At 54.4% G+C, this 12,620-nt stretch overlaps 1 protein-coding gene across 13 annotated transcripts in view; it reads right to left on the bottom strand.

Annotated features, from left to right (window-relative positions):
- CHD2 (chromodomain helicase DNA binding protein 2) overlaps positions 1–12,620 on the bottom strand; it is a 114,159-nt gene that overhangs the window by 100,283 nt on the left and 1,256 nt on the right. For 3 of the 13 annotated variants that reach the window (XR_011380526.2, XM_008248876.5, XM_051835175.3), the window contains exon 1: positions 10,408–10,740. The exons of 8 other annotated variants lie outside the window; for them this stretch is intronic. Coding sequence is in view for 2 of the 5 variants with exons in the window: in XM_008248876.5 (XP_008247098.2) it covers positions 10,408–10,508 (101 nt within the window). In the remaining 3 variants the exon portion in view is untranslated. Of the gene's footprint in view, positions 1–10,407; positions 10,741–12,620 lie in introns of those variants that run through there. 2 more of the 13 variants (XM_089311092.1, XM_089311093.1) reach the window with 2 other exon arrangements.

The following is a 12,620-nucleotide window of genomic DNA, read 5'->3' as shown; positions in this document are numbered from 1 at the left end:
AAATAATAAAACCTAAGTTGCAAACAAGCTTTATAAATTTTGATTGAGGGGCGGCACTGTGGCTCACTTGGTTAATCCTCTGCCTGTGGTGCTGGCATCCCATATGGGCACCGGGTTCTAGTCCCAGCTGCTCCTCTTTCAGTCCAGCTCTCTGCTGTGGCCCGGGAGGGCAGTGGAAGATGGCCCAAGTGCTTGGGCCCCTGCATCTGCATGGGAGACCAGTCAGAAGCACCTGGCTCCTGGCTTCTTATTGGTGCAGCACCAGCTGTATCGGCCTTTTGGGGAGTGAACCAACGGAAGGAAGACCTTTCTCTCTGTCTCTCTCTGTCTATAATTCTGTCAAATAAATTTTTAAAAAATAAAAAAAATAAATTTGATTGAACAAATAACTACAAGGGAAATACAAAAACAAAGGAAAACAAGAAATCAAAACTAGGATTTCAGGTTCCGACAGAAAAAAATGCTTGTAAGAAGATAATGTTTCGTTTAGTTTGTGGATAAAAAGGATCTGGTACACTTCAAAATGCTTTCTGAAGGAGGTAAAAATGGAGTGATTAAATAATTCTTAAAATGGGACTTTGAAAGCATGCCAGATTAAGTTACAACACCAATTTAATTTCCCAAACAGCCACAAGGGGGCAGCACAGCAACATTCCATTTAAGAGCAAGCCCGCCGGTTCTCTGCCAAGAGCGGCCATTTCACCATTCTCCTAAGGCTTATTCCTCTAACAATTTACAAAATGGCTGAACTGCTTGGCAGAGTGTGGTATTTCTGTGGTGGGTGAAAGCAAAATCTGGCAAAAACACAAAGTAACCTACACTGGAATTACATGACTACTTGCTGATCGGTGATGGGACAGCCTGAGCCATCTGCAGAAACCCAGCCTCCGTGAGCAGGTGAGACGAAGCCTCTGTGTGTGCAAGACCTCACTCCACAGCACCAGCCGAGCGCCACTGCTGCCTCCTCACACACGCTACCCACCAACACGATACACAACTATTCTTTCTCTCTCAATTCTGTGTGTCTTAAGAAGGAAAGGCAAAGATTATTAATCACAAATTTGTTATCAGTAAAGAATATTGGAGGCAGTAGCTCCTCAGGAACGTGCATCTCCAAGGCCATCCCCGCCTCTAATTCAAGTACTGTGATTTTTTTAATTTTATTTATCTATTTGACAGGTAGAGTTAGTGACAGGCAGAGGCAGAGAGAGAGGTCTTCCATCCGTTGGTTCACTCCCCAAAGGGCCGCAAGAGCTGCAGCTGAGCTGAGCAGATCCAGAGCCAGGAGCCAGGAGCCAGGAGCCAGGAGCTTCCTCCCGGTCTTGGGCCACCTCTATTGCTTTCCCAGGACGCAGCAGAGAGCAGGATTGGAAGAGGAGGAGCCAAGACAAGAACCAGCGCCCATAAGGGATGCCAGCACCACAGGTGGAGGATTAACCTACTGTGCCACAGCACCAGACCCCATGTACTATGATTCTCAAGAACAAAGTATGTTGGTGTTATACATATAACATGTGAAGAATTACATATCAAAACTCCAGTGAACCTGGTGTTGTGGCATGGCAATTAAGCTGCTGCCTGCGTCACCACCACCCCATATCAGGAGTGTCAGTGGCTGTTCCACTTCCAATCCAGCTCCCGGGATATGCACCTAGAAATCAGCAGATGACCCAAGTACTTGGGGTCCTGCCTCCCACATGGAAGACCTGGATGTGGTTCCAGCCTCGGAGTTTCGGCCTGGCCCAGCAAATGGAAGATCTCTATCACTCTACCTTTCAAATAAATAGTAAAAATAAATCTTTCTTAAAAGTGGGGGGAGGGGGGATGCTGTGGCATAGCGGGTAAAACCGCCACCTGCAGTGCCATCCCAAATGGGTGCCATTTCGAGTCCCAGCTGCACCACTTCCCATCCAGCTCTGTGCTGCGGCCTGCGAAAGCAGAAGATGGCCCAAGCCTTTGGGCCCCTGCACCACGTGGGAGACCCGGAAGAAGCTCCAGGCTCCTGGCTCCAGACTGGCACAGCTCCAGCCCTTGCAGCCATCTGAGGAGTGAACCAGCGGATGGAAGACTTCTCTCTCTCTCTCTCTCTCTTTTTTTCTCTCTCTCTCCCTCCCTCCCTCTAACTCTGCTTTTCAAATAAATAAATAAGTCTTAAATTTTTTTTTTAATGTCAATAGAGGGGCCCGGCATTGTGGTGCTAAGGTTAGGCCCCCACTTGCAATGCCAGCGTTCCATACCACAGCACCAAGTACTGGCAGTTCCACTTCCAATTCAGCTCCCTGTTAATGTGCCTGGGAAGGAATCAGAAGATGGCCCAAGTACTTGGGCCACTGCCACCCATGTGGGAGACCAGGACAGAATTCTCGGCTGCTGGCTTCAGCCTGGCCCAGCCCTAGCTGTTGCAGCCATCGGGGAGTGACCCAGCAAAGGAAAGAGACCTCCTGTGTGTGTATACCTGCATCTGTCTCCTCTCAATCCCCATCACTTTGTCTTTCAAATACATAATTTGTTTAAAATCCAGGGGCCAGCATAGCGGCACGTGGGTTAAGCCACAGCCTGTAGCCAGCAGCCCCTACGGGTGTCATCGAGTCCCAGCTGCTCTCCTTCCAATCCAGCTCCCTGCTGACGCGCCTGGGAAAGCAGCAGCGAATGGCCCAGTGCCTGGGCCCCTGCAACCACGTGAAGACCCAAAAGAAGCTCCTAGCTTCTGCCTAGCCCAGCCCCGGGTTTGCGACCACTTGGGGAGTGAACCAGTGGATGGACAATTTCTCTCTCAGTCTCTCCTCTAACTCTGCCTTTCAAATAAATAAATTTAAAAATAATCCAACAGAGGAGAGGCATTGTATGGCACAGTAAGGTTAAGTCACCATTTGGGATACCTGTATCCCGTAACAGAGTGTGCAGGCTGGAGTCCCAGCTGCTCTGCTTTCAAGTCAGCTTCTGGCTAAATGGCCATGGGAGGCAGCAGATGATGACCCAAGAATCCGGGTTCCTGCAACCCACCAGGGAGACTTGGATGGGGTTCCTGGCTCTTGGCTTCCACCTGGGCCAGCCCTAGCTGTTGCAGGCTTTTAGGGAATGAACTAGTGGGTGGACGGCTTCTGTCTCTCCCTCTATCACTCTGCCTTTCAAATAAAAATAAATCATTCTTTTATAAATAACATTTGGAGCCGAGCCTAACATCTGCGGGAATGCCTGACGCCTCAGCCTAAGGAGCGGACAGCAGCGCGATGAAGCAAGGGGTCGCTTACACGCGAGACAGAGGCGCACATGCCGCAGCGCAGTCCGGGTCCGACGCGGGAGGCCGGCCTCCCTGAGCAATCGGGGCGTCAGCTGCGCCCACACCGCTCCCAGCAGCAGCAGGTACCTGTGCTGGGCTGCCAGTGAGACTCGGACACCGAGGGGGGCTCAGGCAGTGCTGGGATTTCAAAGTAGCTGTTTCCAAGCAAAAACCAGATGACGCAATAAAGGTATTACCCATAAATTTTCAAAAAAAACAAATGTTTGGCCTTCTACTCAAAATATACTCTACATATTCATGTATAAAAATGCAAAGTAAAATGTGTATCACTCATAATACGTAGCTGAATAGAGCAGTTAAATTAGGACTGAGTTAGATTAAATGACAATTTCAAAACAATTAAAGTTATGAACTACATCAAGAACCACGCACATTTTTTAAATGCCAGCTTCACGGACTGAGACTGCCAAGAGGGTGACCAGCAGTTCTGGTTACGTCTGACTTTGCACCTTTGTCTCCTGGGACCTTTCCTAAATTCCTCGCGGTGCCTTAGAGCAACAGGATCGCCTGGTTTCAGGAGCAGGGCTCTGCCTAGATTCCTGGAACGTCTGCCCAGAGCTGCACGGACTTACAGGAGACAGTCCAGCAGGAGGCCGCAACGACCAAGCCAAAACCAGTCACTCGCGCTAGCCTTCTGAAGTATCGTACCTGCAGGACAGCCCGCCCACCCCCAACAGGCCAGTCCTAGCGAGGATGAGGAAGTGTCCTCACTTGAACCTCAAGCAGTCACCTCGCGTTCACCAACCGGCTTGTTTCGCACTATGCTGTTTCCGTATTCCTGTTCAAACTACCTTACACAGACTGCTCCCCATGTCCTTAAAGGTAGGGCACTAATCAATCCCTGAATTGCTAACAAAATCCAATCAGATCCTTAAACTGCATTTGTTGAAAAAGGCCCATCTACAAGGATACGTCAGCAGTTCGTGGCAGGGGCTGGCGCTGGGGCACGGCAGGTGGGGCCCCGCGTGCAGTGCAGCCAGCGCACCAGCAGGCTCAGCTGCTCCACTCCCAGTCCAGCTCCCTGTAAGCAGGTGACGGCGGCCCTACCGCCCACACGGGAAACTCGGATGCAGCTCCAGGCTCCTGGCTTTGGACTGGCCCAGCACTGGCCTTGCAGCCATCTGGGGAGTGGACTAGCATATGGAAGCTCACTCGCGCTCGCTCGCTCGCTCTCTCTCCCTCCCCCCCCCCTTCCTGTCAACTCTTTCAAATAAATAAAAGTTCATGGAAAATGTAACTGAAAAGTATTTTAATTCTGGTACAAAAAATGTTGGAATCCACAATGTGCATTTCCATAAATGTAAAGAGAATTTACTTGAGATAAAAGAAAAACAGGGAGAGACAGACCTCCCATTCACTAGTCCATTCCCCAAATGCCTGCAGCAGCCCAGCCAGAGCCAGAGCCGGGAACTCAGTCTGTGTCCCACAGGGGTGGCAGGGAGCCACGTACCCGGGCCATCACCTGCTGCCTCCCAAGGTGCACATCGGCAGGAAGCTGGAGTTTGGAGCAGAGCCAGGACGCAGATCCGGGCGCCCTAACTCCAACTGCAGGTGTTAGAGCTGTCAGGCCACGTGCCCACCCCACAAACTTCGTGAAGACTTCTCATGTGCATGGATCTCTAAAAATAACTTTAGCTAAAATGATCTTTTAATCCCATTTTCCACAAACTTTACAATAACCTCAAGTAACAAAAAATGCACACATGCGGCTTAACGGTTTCAGGAAGTAAAATGGCTGACTGCTATCATTACCTCCCAGAGTAGGAAATACTGTAGGGGACCTGTGTTGTGGCCTAGAGGGTAGAGCCACAGCCTAGGATGCAAGCATCCCATATGGGCACAATGGTCCCACACCTGGCTGCTCCACTTCCAATCCGGATATTTGTTAATGCACTTGGGAAAGCAGTGGAAGATGGCTCAAGTCCTTGGGCCCCTGCACCCACATGGGAGACCAGGAAGCAGCTCCTGGCTCTAGACAAACCCAGCCAGGGGCCCTTGCAGCTGTCTGGGGAGTGAACCATGGATGAAAGATTCTTTAACTCTGCCTTTCAAATAAAAAATAAATCATTAAATGAGAGAGAGATAAACAGTAGCGGGGCTGCCATTGTGGCAGAGTGGGTTAAGCTACTGCCTGCAACACCAACATCCCCTATGAGCACAGGTTCAATTCCCAGGTGCTCCACTTCCAATCCAGCTCCTGCTAATGCACCTGGGAAAGCAGCAGACGATGGCCCACCTTCTTGGGTCCCTGCACCCACGTGGCAGACCCAGAAGTTTGGGGTTCCTGGCTTAGGTCTGGCCCACACCTGGTGACTGCAGCCATCTGGGGAGTGAACCACTGGATGGAAGATTTCTCTGTCTCCTTTTAATTCTGCCTTTCAAATAAACAAATAACTGTTAAAAGAAAAAAGCTGTAGTAAAAAGGAAAACAATCAAACTACCTTTAAGAAACATGTTTCTAAAACTCTCCACTGGAATCAGGCAGAAGTCAGCCTGGCTTTACCACGCTACTCTGCTCCCCAAGAAACAATGAACAATGAACATCTGAGTCATCCTAAATAGCTTATGAAGCACCGACCAAATGGCAATCAAAAACCAGGCACAGGGGCCGGTGCAGTGGCTGCTGCCTGCAGTGCCAGCATCCCATGTGGGCTCCGGTTCGAGTCCCGGCTGCTCCACTTCCGATCCAGCTCTCTACTACAGCCTGGGAAAGCAGTGGAAGATGGCCTAAGACCTTGGGCCCCTGCACCCGTGTGGGAGACCTGGAAGAGGCTCCTGGCTCCTGGCTTTGGATCAGCACATCTCCGGCCATTTTGGCCATCTAGGGAGTGAACCAGCAGATGGAAGACCAACCTCTCTCTTTCCAACTCTGCCTTTCAAATAAATAAATCTTAAAAAACAAAAACAAAAACAAAACAAAAAAACACAAAGGCATTCTCATCGTTATAGCCATTATGGCAAGGAGCGTGGATAAGGCATAAGCCAGAGTGACCACTTTGGAAATACGTACCTAGTCAGGACCCAACTTCCCACCGTGGTAAAAACAGGACTGACCCCATGGTGAGAGGCAACTCTGAGGACACAGGTTTTCCTTAGACTTCAACTCACCAACACAGGTCTACCTAGCCAACTCCACACCTCGTCTCCACCCCGTCAGTGTTCAGCTGCACTGTCCTGACGGGCAGGGTCCCCTGGGCCCAGGAGTCTCACAGCTCCTGACTGGCTAACCTGTCCTGAGGCGCTGTAAGGTACACAGCGAGACAGCGACCCGAAGTCAATGCAAAACTTAGGCCCACAATGTCACAGGAAGTTAGACGAGTTCCTGGCTCAGGGCAGAGAAATGGCAAGGTGAGGGGCCTCAGCTTTAAGAGCCACCAACGTTCACGCGGCAAGCACTTTGCTAAGTTGTTCCCGGCATTTTCTCAATCATGGTGCTATTGATGTCTTGGACTGGATGACTCCTGGTGCTGCTGCAAGTGTGTGGCAGCATTTCCGGCCTCACCCAACAGCTGCCCACAGCACCCTCAAGCCCAAATGTTCACTACCAACTTGTCTCCAGGCACTGCAAAAACGGAAACACCGAGTCCCAAACCACTGCCTTGGAGACATTCTTAATTTCTCTGAGGAAGGAAAACTTACTAATCTCATTCTTCATCTTACTTTTTAAAAGGTAAGCAGGCTCAGAGGCTCCTAAGATCCTAATGCTGAAAAGCAGCAAAACAAAGACCCAAACAAACCGTGCGCACTCTCCAGCCCTACTGCCCAGGCTTCCTGGGTGGTGGTGCTCAGCACAGGCTGGGGAGTCGCTTCCAGGCAGAGGCTGCCGACGGGATTAAGCGCACCCAGGTGATTCTTAGCAAGTGCAGTTGAGGGCCGAAATGCGTACCTACACCTGCGTACACAGAACCCAAAACGCAGAGGGTATTCTCAACCTCATACACTGCATAACCCTGGAAATCCAGCTGGGTGTGGGCCTGTGTTTTCAAACACTCCAAGTGATTTGCAAGCAAAATCTATTAGGGAAATAAACTTACGAGCACCAACAACAACATTAAAAAAAAGAAAAGAGGAGGAGGAGGAGCACAAATCTCCTTAAGCCGTGGCCAAACCCGGAGTGTGTGTGTGGCACTGGGAATCAGCGGCACAAAGGCAAGCTTCCCTGTGGTCGCCAAGACCCCACAGCCACCCACCGTCAGCCCCCTCCGTGGTTTTACTTTTGTTTTAAGATTTTATTTATTTGGGGGCCGGTGCTGTGGCACAGCAGGTTAATGCCCTGGCCTAAAGCGCCAGCATCCCATATGGGCGCTGGTTCTAGTCCAGGCTGCTCCTCTTGCGATCCAGCTCTCTGCTGTGGCCTGGGAAAGCAGTAAAAGATGGCCCAAGTGCTTGGGCCCCTGCACCCGTGTGGGAGACCTGGAAGAGGCTCCTGGCTTCGGATCAGCACAGCTCCAGCCATTGCGGCCAATTGGGGAGTGAACCAGCGAATGGAAGACCTCTCTCTCTCTCTGCCTCTCCTCTCTCTGTGTAACTCTTTCAAATAAATAAATAAAAAAATTTTTTAGAAAAAGAATTTATTTATTTGACAGGCAGAGAGGACAGGAGCAAACCAAACAGAAAGAGAAAGCTCCCTTTCTACTGGTTCACTCTCCCAAATATCTGCAGTGGCCTGGCCTGGGCCAGAGCCAGGAGCAGGGAACTAGGTCTCCCCCTTGGGTGGCAGGAACCCCACAGGGGCTACAATAGCAGGCAGCTGCGGTCAGGAGTCCGCTGGCTGAAGCAGGTCACCAACACCTTTGCTGCACGGACGGACACACCCCCCACACACGGAAGAGAAGGCACCCTCGAACTCAATGGACTCCGGTGCTGACTGCAGGATATTCATAGCGTGCAATTTTCTTTCACGGTAAAATGCAAGATGGAAGATCACCTGCTACCAGGGATTGCCTGACTTGGAAACATCTCGTACAGAGGAGGCAGCCTGCACTGTACCCCCATAGTCCACGATGGGGTTTTGTGTTTCTAATGCTGCTTAACAATTCCAGTGCAGCGGCAGAGCCCAGGGTCAGGGCTGCAGCCCTGGTTTCGGGCTCACAATGGACTGTGACTGCATCCAAAGAATCCTAGCATCCAAGCTCGGGCATGAAGGGTGTGAGCAGGGAACACGGTGGGCAAGAGCCACCGCTGGCGCGGCGGCACCCATCAGCACCCGCGCTCTGCGGTCCCTCCAGGCCGGCCCTCAGGCCACCGCGCACCGCCTGGAGCCCCTCTCACCCCGCACCAGCCTCCTCACAAAACTTCAAACTCAAGCCAGCGGTGGAACCGGCCGGAGGGGAGTAGGAAAACAGGGCAGGCGGCGGGAAGACCCGGAGTTCTCAGCAAAGTCAGGCAGGAAGTTCCCGCGGTAGACTGGAGACCAAGGAGACACCACCACGCGGACCTGAGACACAGGGAGAGCTTCCAACACGCCCATTCCCAGCCTCCCTCTGAGGTCTGAAACGGGAAACTCAGCTAAACCAGAACCCAAAAGGACAAGAGGAACCTAAACCCCACGCAAACCCTGAGCGCACAGCTTCGCCAGGATGCAGGGCGTCTGGGCAGACAGGGGGGTTCAGCGCCGGCTCGAGCGGGGGCGGCCCTCGGTGCCCGCCTTCTGGCAACGAGGCTGCCGCAGCCCGGTGAGCCGCTCCGCACACCCAAGAGGGAACCACGCACCGTGCACGCAAGGTTCTCTCTCACTCGCCACCGGCTCAGCCACGTGCCCCCGCCGGCTCCCCGAGACAGAGGTGGAAGGGGCAAGAGCGAGGCCGGCGCGATGGCTCGGCACGCGGGGCGCTGCGGCTGCTTCGCGAACCCCTTCGCGACCAATGCACGGTGCCAGGAGCTCACTGCACACGCGGAAAACCCCAGGTCCAGCAAGGAGGGCCCGGCTGGCCTCGCTGGGGACAGAGACCTCAGTGCGAAAGCAAACACCGGAACGTTAGCCCTCATGGGGGCGGCTCCTGCCAGGCAGGCGGGAGCACAAATCCAGGGCTGTGCTGAGAACGCCGGGACTCCCGAGAGACGGGGGTCTCGTTTCCCCGACAGCAGGGGCTCCAGCAAAGGGAAGGAAATGCTGTCGGGGTGAACTGCACTGGAGACCTTGAAAAGGGGCTGAGCGGGGGACCCATAACCCCAGAGAAGGGGCTGAGCGGGGGGACCCATAATCCCAGAGAAGGGGCTGAGCGGGGGACCTATAATCCCAGAGAAGGGCTGAGCGGGGGGACCCATAACCCCGCAGAAACGGGCTGAGCTGGGGGCCATAACCCCAGAGAAGGGCTGAGCGGGGGGACCCATAACCCCAGAGAAGGGCTGAGCGGGGGGACCCATAACCCCAGAGAAGGGCTGAGCGGGGGACCCGTATCCCGCAGAAACGGGCTGAGCTGGGGACCGTACCCCACGTTCAGAGCGCACTACGAGGGAAGGAAGCGGAGCTGCACACCGCGCTCTCCACGATCCGGGCTCGATGTCCCTGGGCTGGTGGGCCGGCTCTGCGTCCAAGACGCGCCTGCAGCCTCGTTAGAGTACAAGGCCAACCTGGAGGCCAAGCCCGGGGCTGGGGGCTCTGCGGCGCGCAGCCCCCGCAAGGGCAAACCCGCAGAGCAGCCTCCCTGCATTCAATTCACTCGGGTTTACGTTGCTCTGCCAGAAGCCAACCGACAAGGAAAATCCTCAGCAGAGCTAAAAGCTATTGAAACGCTATCCCGGCAAGGATGGCTGAGCGCCCGGGTGCAGCGCCGCAAAGTCGCTGGGCTCCGGCAGGGGCGGTGGGCGGGGGCCGCTCCTACAACCTGAGCCCGCGCCCCGGGCGCCGACCCCCGGCGGGACCGCAGGTTCCAACCGGAGCACAGGCCCGAGTCCACGTTCCCTCGGGGAGGGGGCCGGCGAGCAGCCGCGTGACGTCACGCCGCTGACGACACCGCTGCGGCCGGCTCCCACGGCACACGCCCCCTTGCACCTGCGAGCCGGGGGCGGGGCGGCAGGGGGCGGGGCGGCAGGGGGCGTGAGGCCGGGGCGGGCGGGGGCCTCTCCACCGAGACCCTGAGACAAACCAAGCGGCACGTACTGACCTGAGTTTGTCTCCGTCAAAGGCCAACTGAGAGAACGTGCGGTACCAAGTGAAAACGCACGGGGGCAAGCTCAGGGACCCGCCCCTCCGCTTTTGGGCCATGGCCGTGCCGCGGGGGGACTCCGGCCAGGGCGCTCGGCGCCGGGGCCGACCTACACGCGGGGGGCGAGGAGAGACCGCGAGCCGGGACGGCGGGCAGCTCTCCGACTGGAAGCTGTGCGACCCGCGCCCTGCACTTCCCCAGAAGCCGAAGCCGTTTCGGGGACACGCGCCGCGGGCGAGGCCCAGCGCGCCGGCCCACGTCCCGACCCGTCCACCGGAAGCGCGGCCGACCCCGCCCGCGGGCGACGCGCCAGCCCGGCAGGAAGCGCCCGGCGCGCTCGCGGCGACGTCAGCGCGCCCCTCCCGCGGCCGGCGCCGACGTCACGGGGCGGGGCCGCCCGCAGGCGCCGCCAGCGACCCGGCTGTTGCCAGGCGCGCGCGCAGCCAATCAGCGGCCGGCGCCGGCCCCGGCCGCCCTTTGAACCCGGACGGCAACTTCCTGCTGCCGGCGAGCGCACGGTGCGATGCAGTATGTCTGTCGGCGCTGCGGCACAAAGGAACAGCCATTTTGTGACTGCGCTGGCCCCGCACCAAGAGCCATGGGCTCGGGCGCTGCTGCCTGCGCCCGCCGTCGCGCTGCCCGTTGCAGCCGGCACCAGGGCGCCGAGCAGGGCAGCGCGGAGGGACGTCTGGGCGCTGCGGGGCTCCGGGCCCCGCTTCGGCCTCCTCAAAAATGCCGACTGCAGGGCGTTCTCGGCGCCATAAAATGGCTGCCGCCCCCGAGCCCGGAGCCCCACGCAGCCGCGCGGCCCGCCAGGGAGGCCCGAGAGCGGGGTCAGGCCGCGGGGCCCGGAGCGGCCGGCCCCACGCGCGGGAGCGCACACAGCACAGCTGGGGCCCGCGACGCGGCAGCCCACAGGAAGCGGCTCCCCGCCCGCCGGGCCGCGCGGTCGAGGTCGGGAGCGCCGCGCCGGGCCCCCTGGACAGCGGTCAGGGGCGGGCTGGCCGCAGCTCGCCGCCGCCGGCCGCAGCCGCCCATGCAAATCTCACAGGCCGGGAGCGGCGGCGCCCGGCCGGTTGGCGAGTCAGCTGTGGGCTGCCGGGCCCCTCGAACTGCCGCGACTTTCCAGGAAAGCACGCAGGGCCGGCAGCGAAGTTGCCTGCACACAGGAACCGGCAGCTGCAGGGCAGCTCGGTCCAGAAGACGGGCGAGTCCAGGCCCGGACAAGTCCATTTGCCAAAGAATTGGAAATGTGTTTTCAAAGCGAAGCTGAAACAGTTTTGGTCTAATAAGGCAAAATCCAACATTTGTGATAAACTGTGCCCACAACTTTAAAATTTACTAACCTAACAAAAATGTATTTAAAACAAAATTGGGGGAAAAAGTCAATCACATTAGCTAGGATTTAAAATTTGTAATATGGCAATTCATAAGAAAAAACAAGGGCATTCACTAAAAATTAATATACACAGATGATACAAAAATATCTTAAGATTAAGGCTTTATTCCTTAGTCACTAAGAATGTACTCCCAGGAATGTGAAAGAAATCACGATTTGAACAAATAGTATTATTTGTAAACTTCAGAAGATAAAGCATTCCAGATGACTCTTGAAATAAGTCAGTAAATTTACAGCAGCTAAAACTAAAATGCAATATACATTTCCCAACCAGAAAGCACTTAACATAATGCATACAATTACACACCCTAAAATATTTTAAACATAATATATACAATTATAATCACAGAAACAAACACAAAAGTATCTGATCAGTGTTCCAGGATTTCTGTGGTTATAAGTTTGATTTCATAAATGCAAAAACTGTAACCATCAAGTAAATGTTTTGATAAATCAAAATTTTCTAAAATGCCAAGTGTATCAAAAGAAATAGTCAAATAAAAATACAAACTGAGAGGCATCAGTCAAAGGGTCTTTTTTGCAATTTCACTTTTAAATGTACATTTTTTCATTCATATAACTTTCCCAAACGTCTATTTACTAGAATTTACTACTGCTAGGCTCCTGTGTGGCCCCAGCTACAAGTCTGGATATCCTAGATTCTTCAAAGAAAAAATCTGCCTTGTATGTAAAATGGTGCAATGCAGCAATGGCTAAACCGACAAGGTCATTCTTCTGCAACACAAAAACCTAAAAACTGAAATTTACTGAC

Source organism: Oryctolagus cuniculus, chromosome 12, assembly GCF_051225735.1.
Source record: "Oryctolagus cuniculus isolate XC-2025 breed Fujian yellow rabbit chromosome 12, ASM5122573v1, whole genome shotgun sequence".
Classification (NCBI taxonomy): Eukaryota; Metazoa; Chordata; class Mammalia; order Lagomorpha; family Leporidae; genus Oryctolagus; species Oryctolagus cuniculus.
This window is presented reverse-complemented; position numbering and strand designations above follow the sequence as displayed.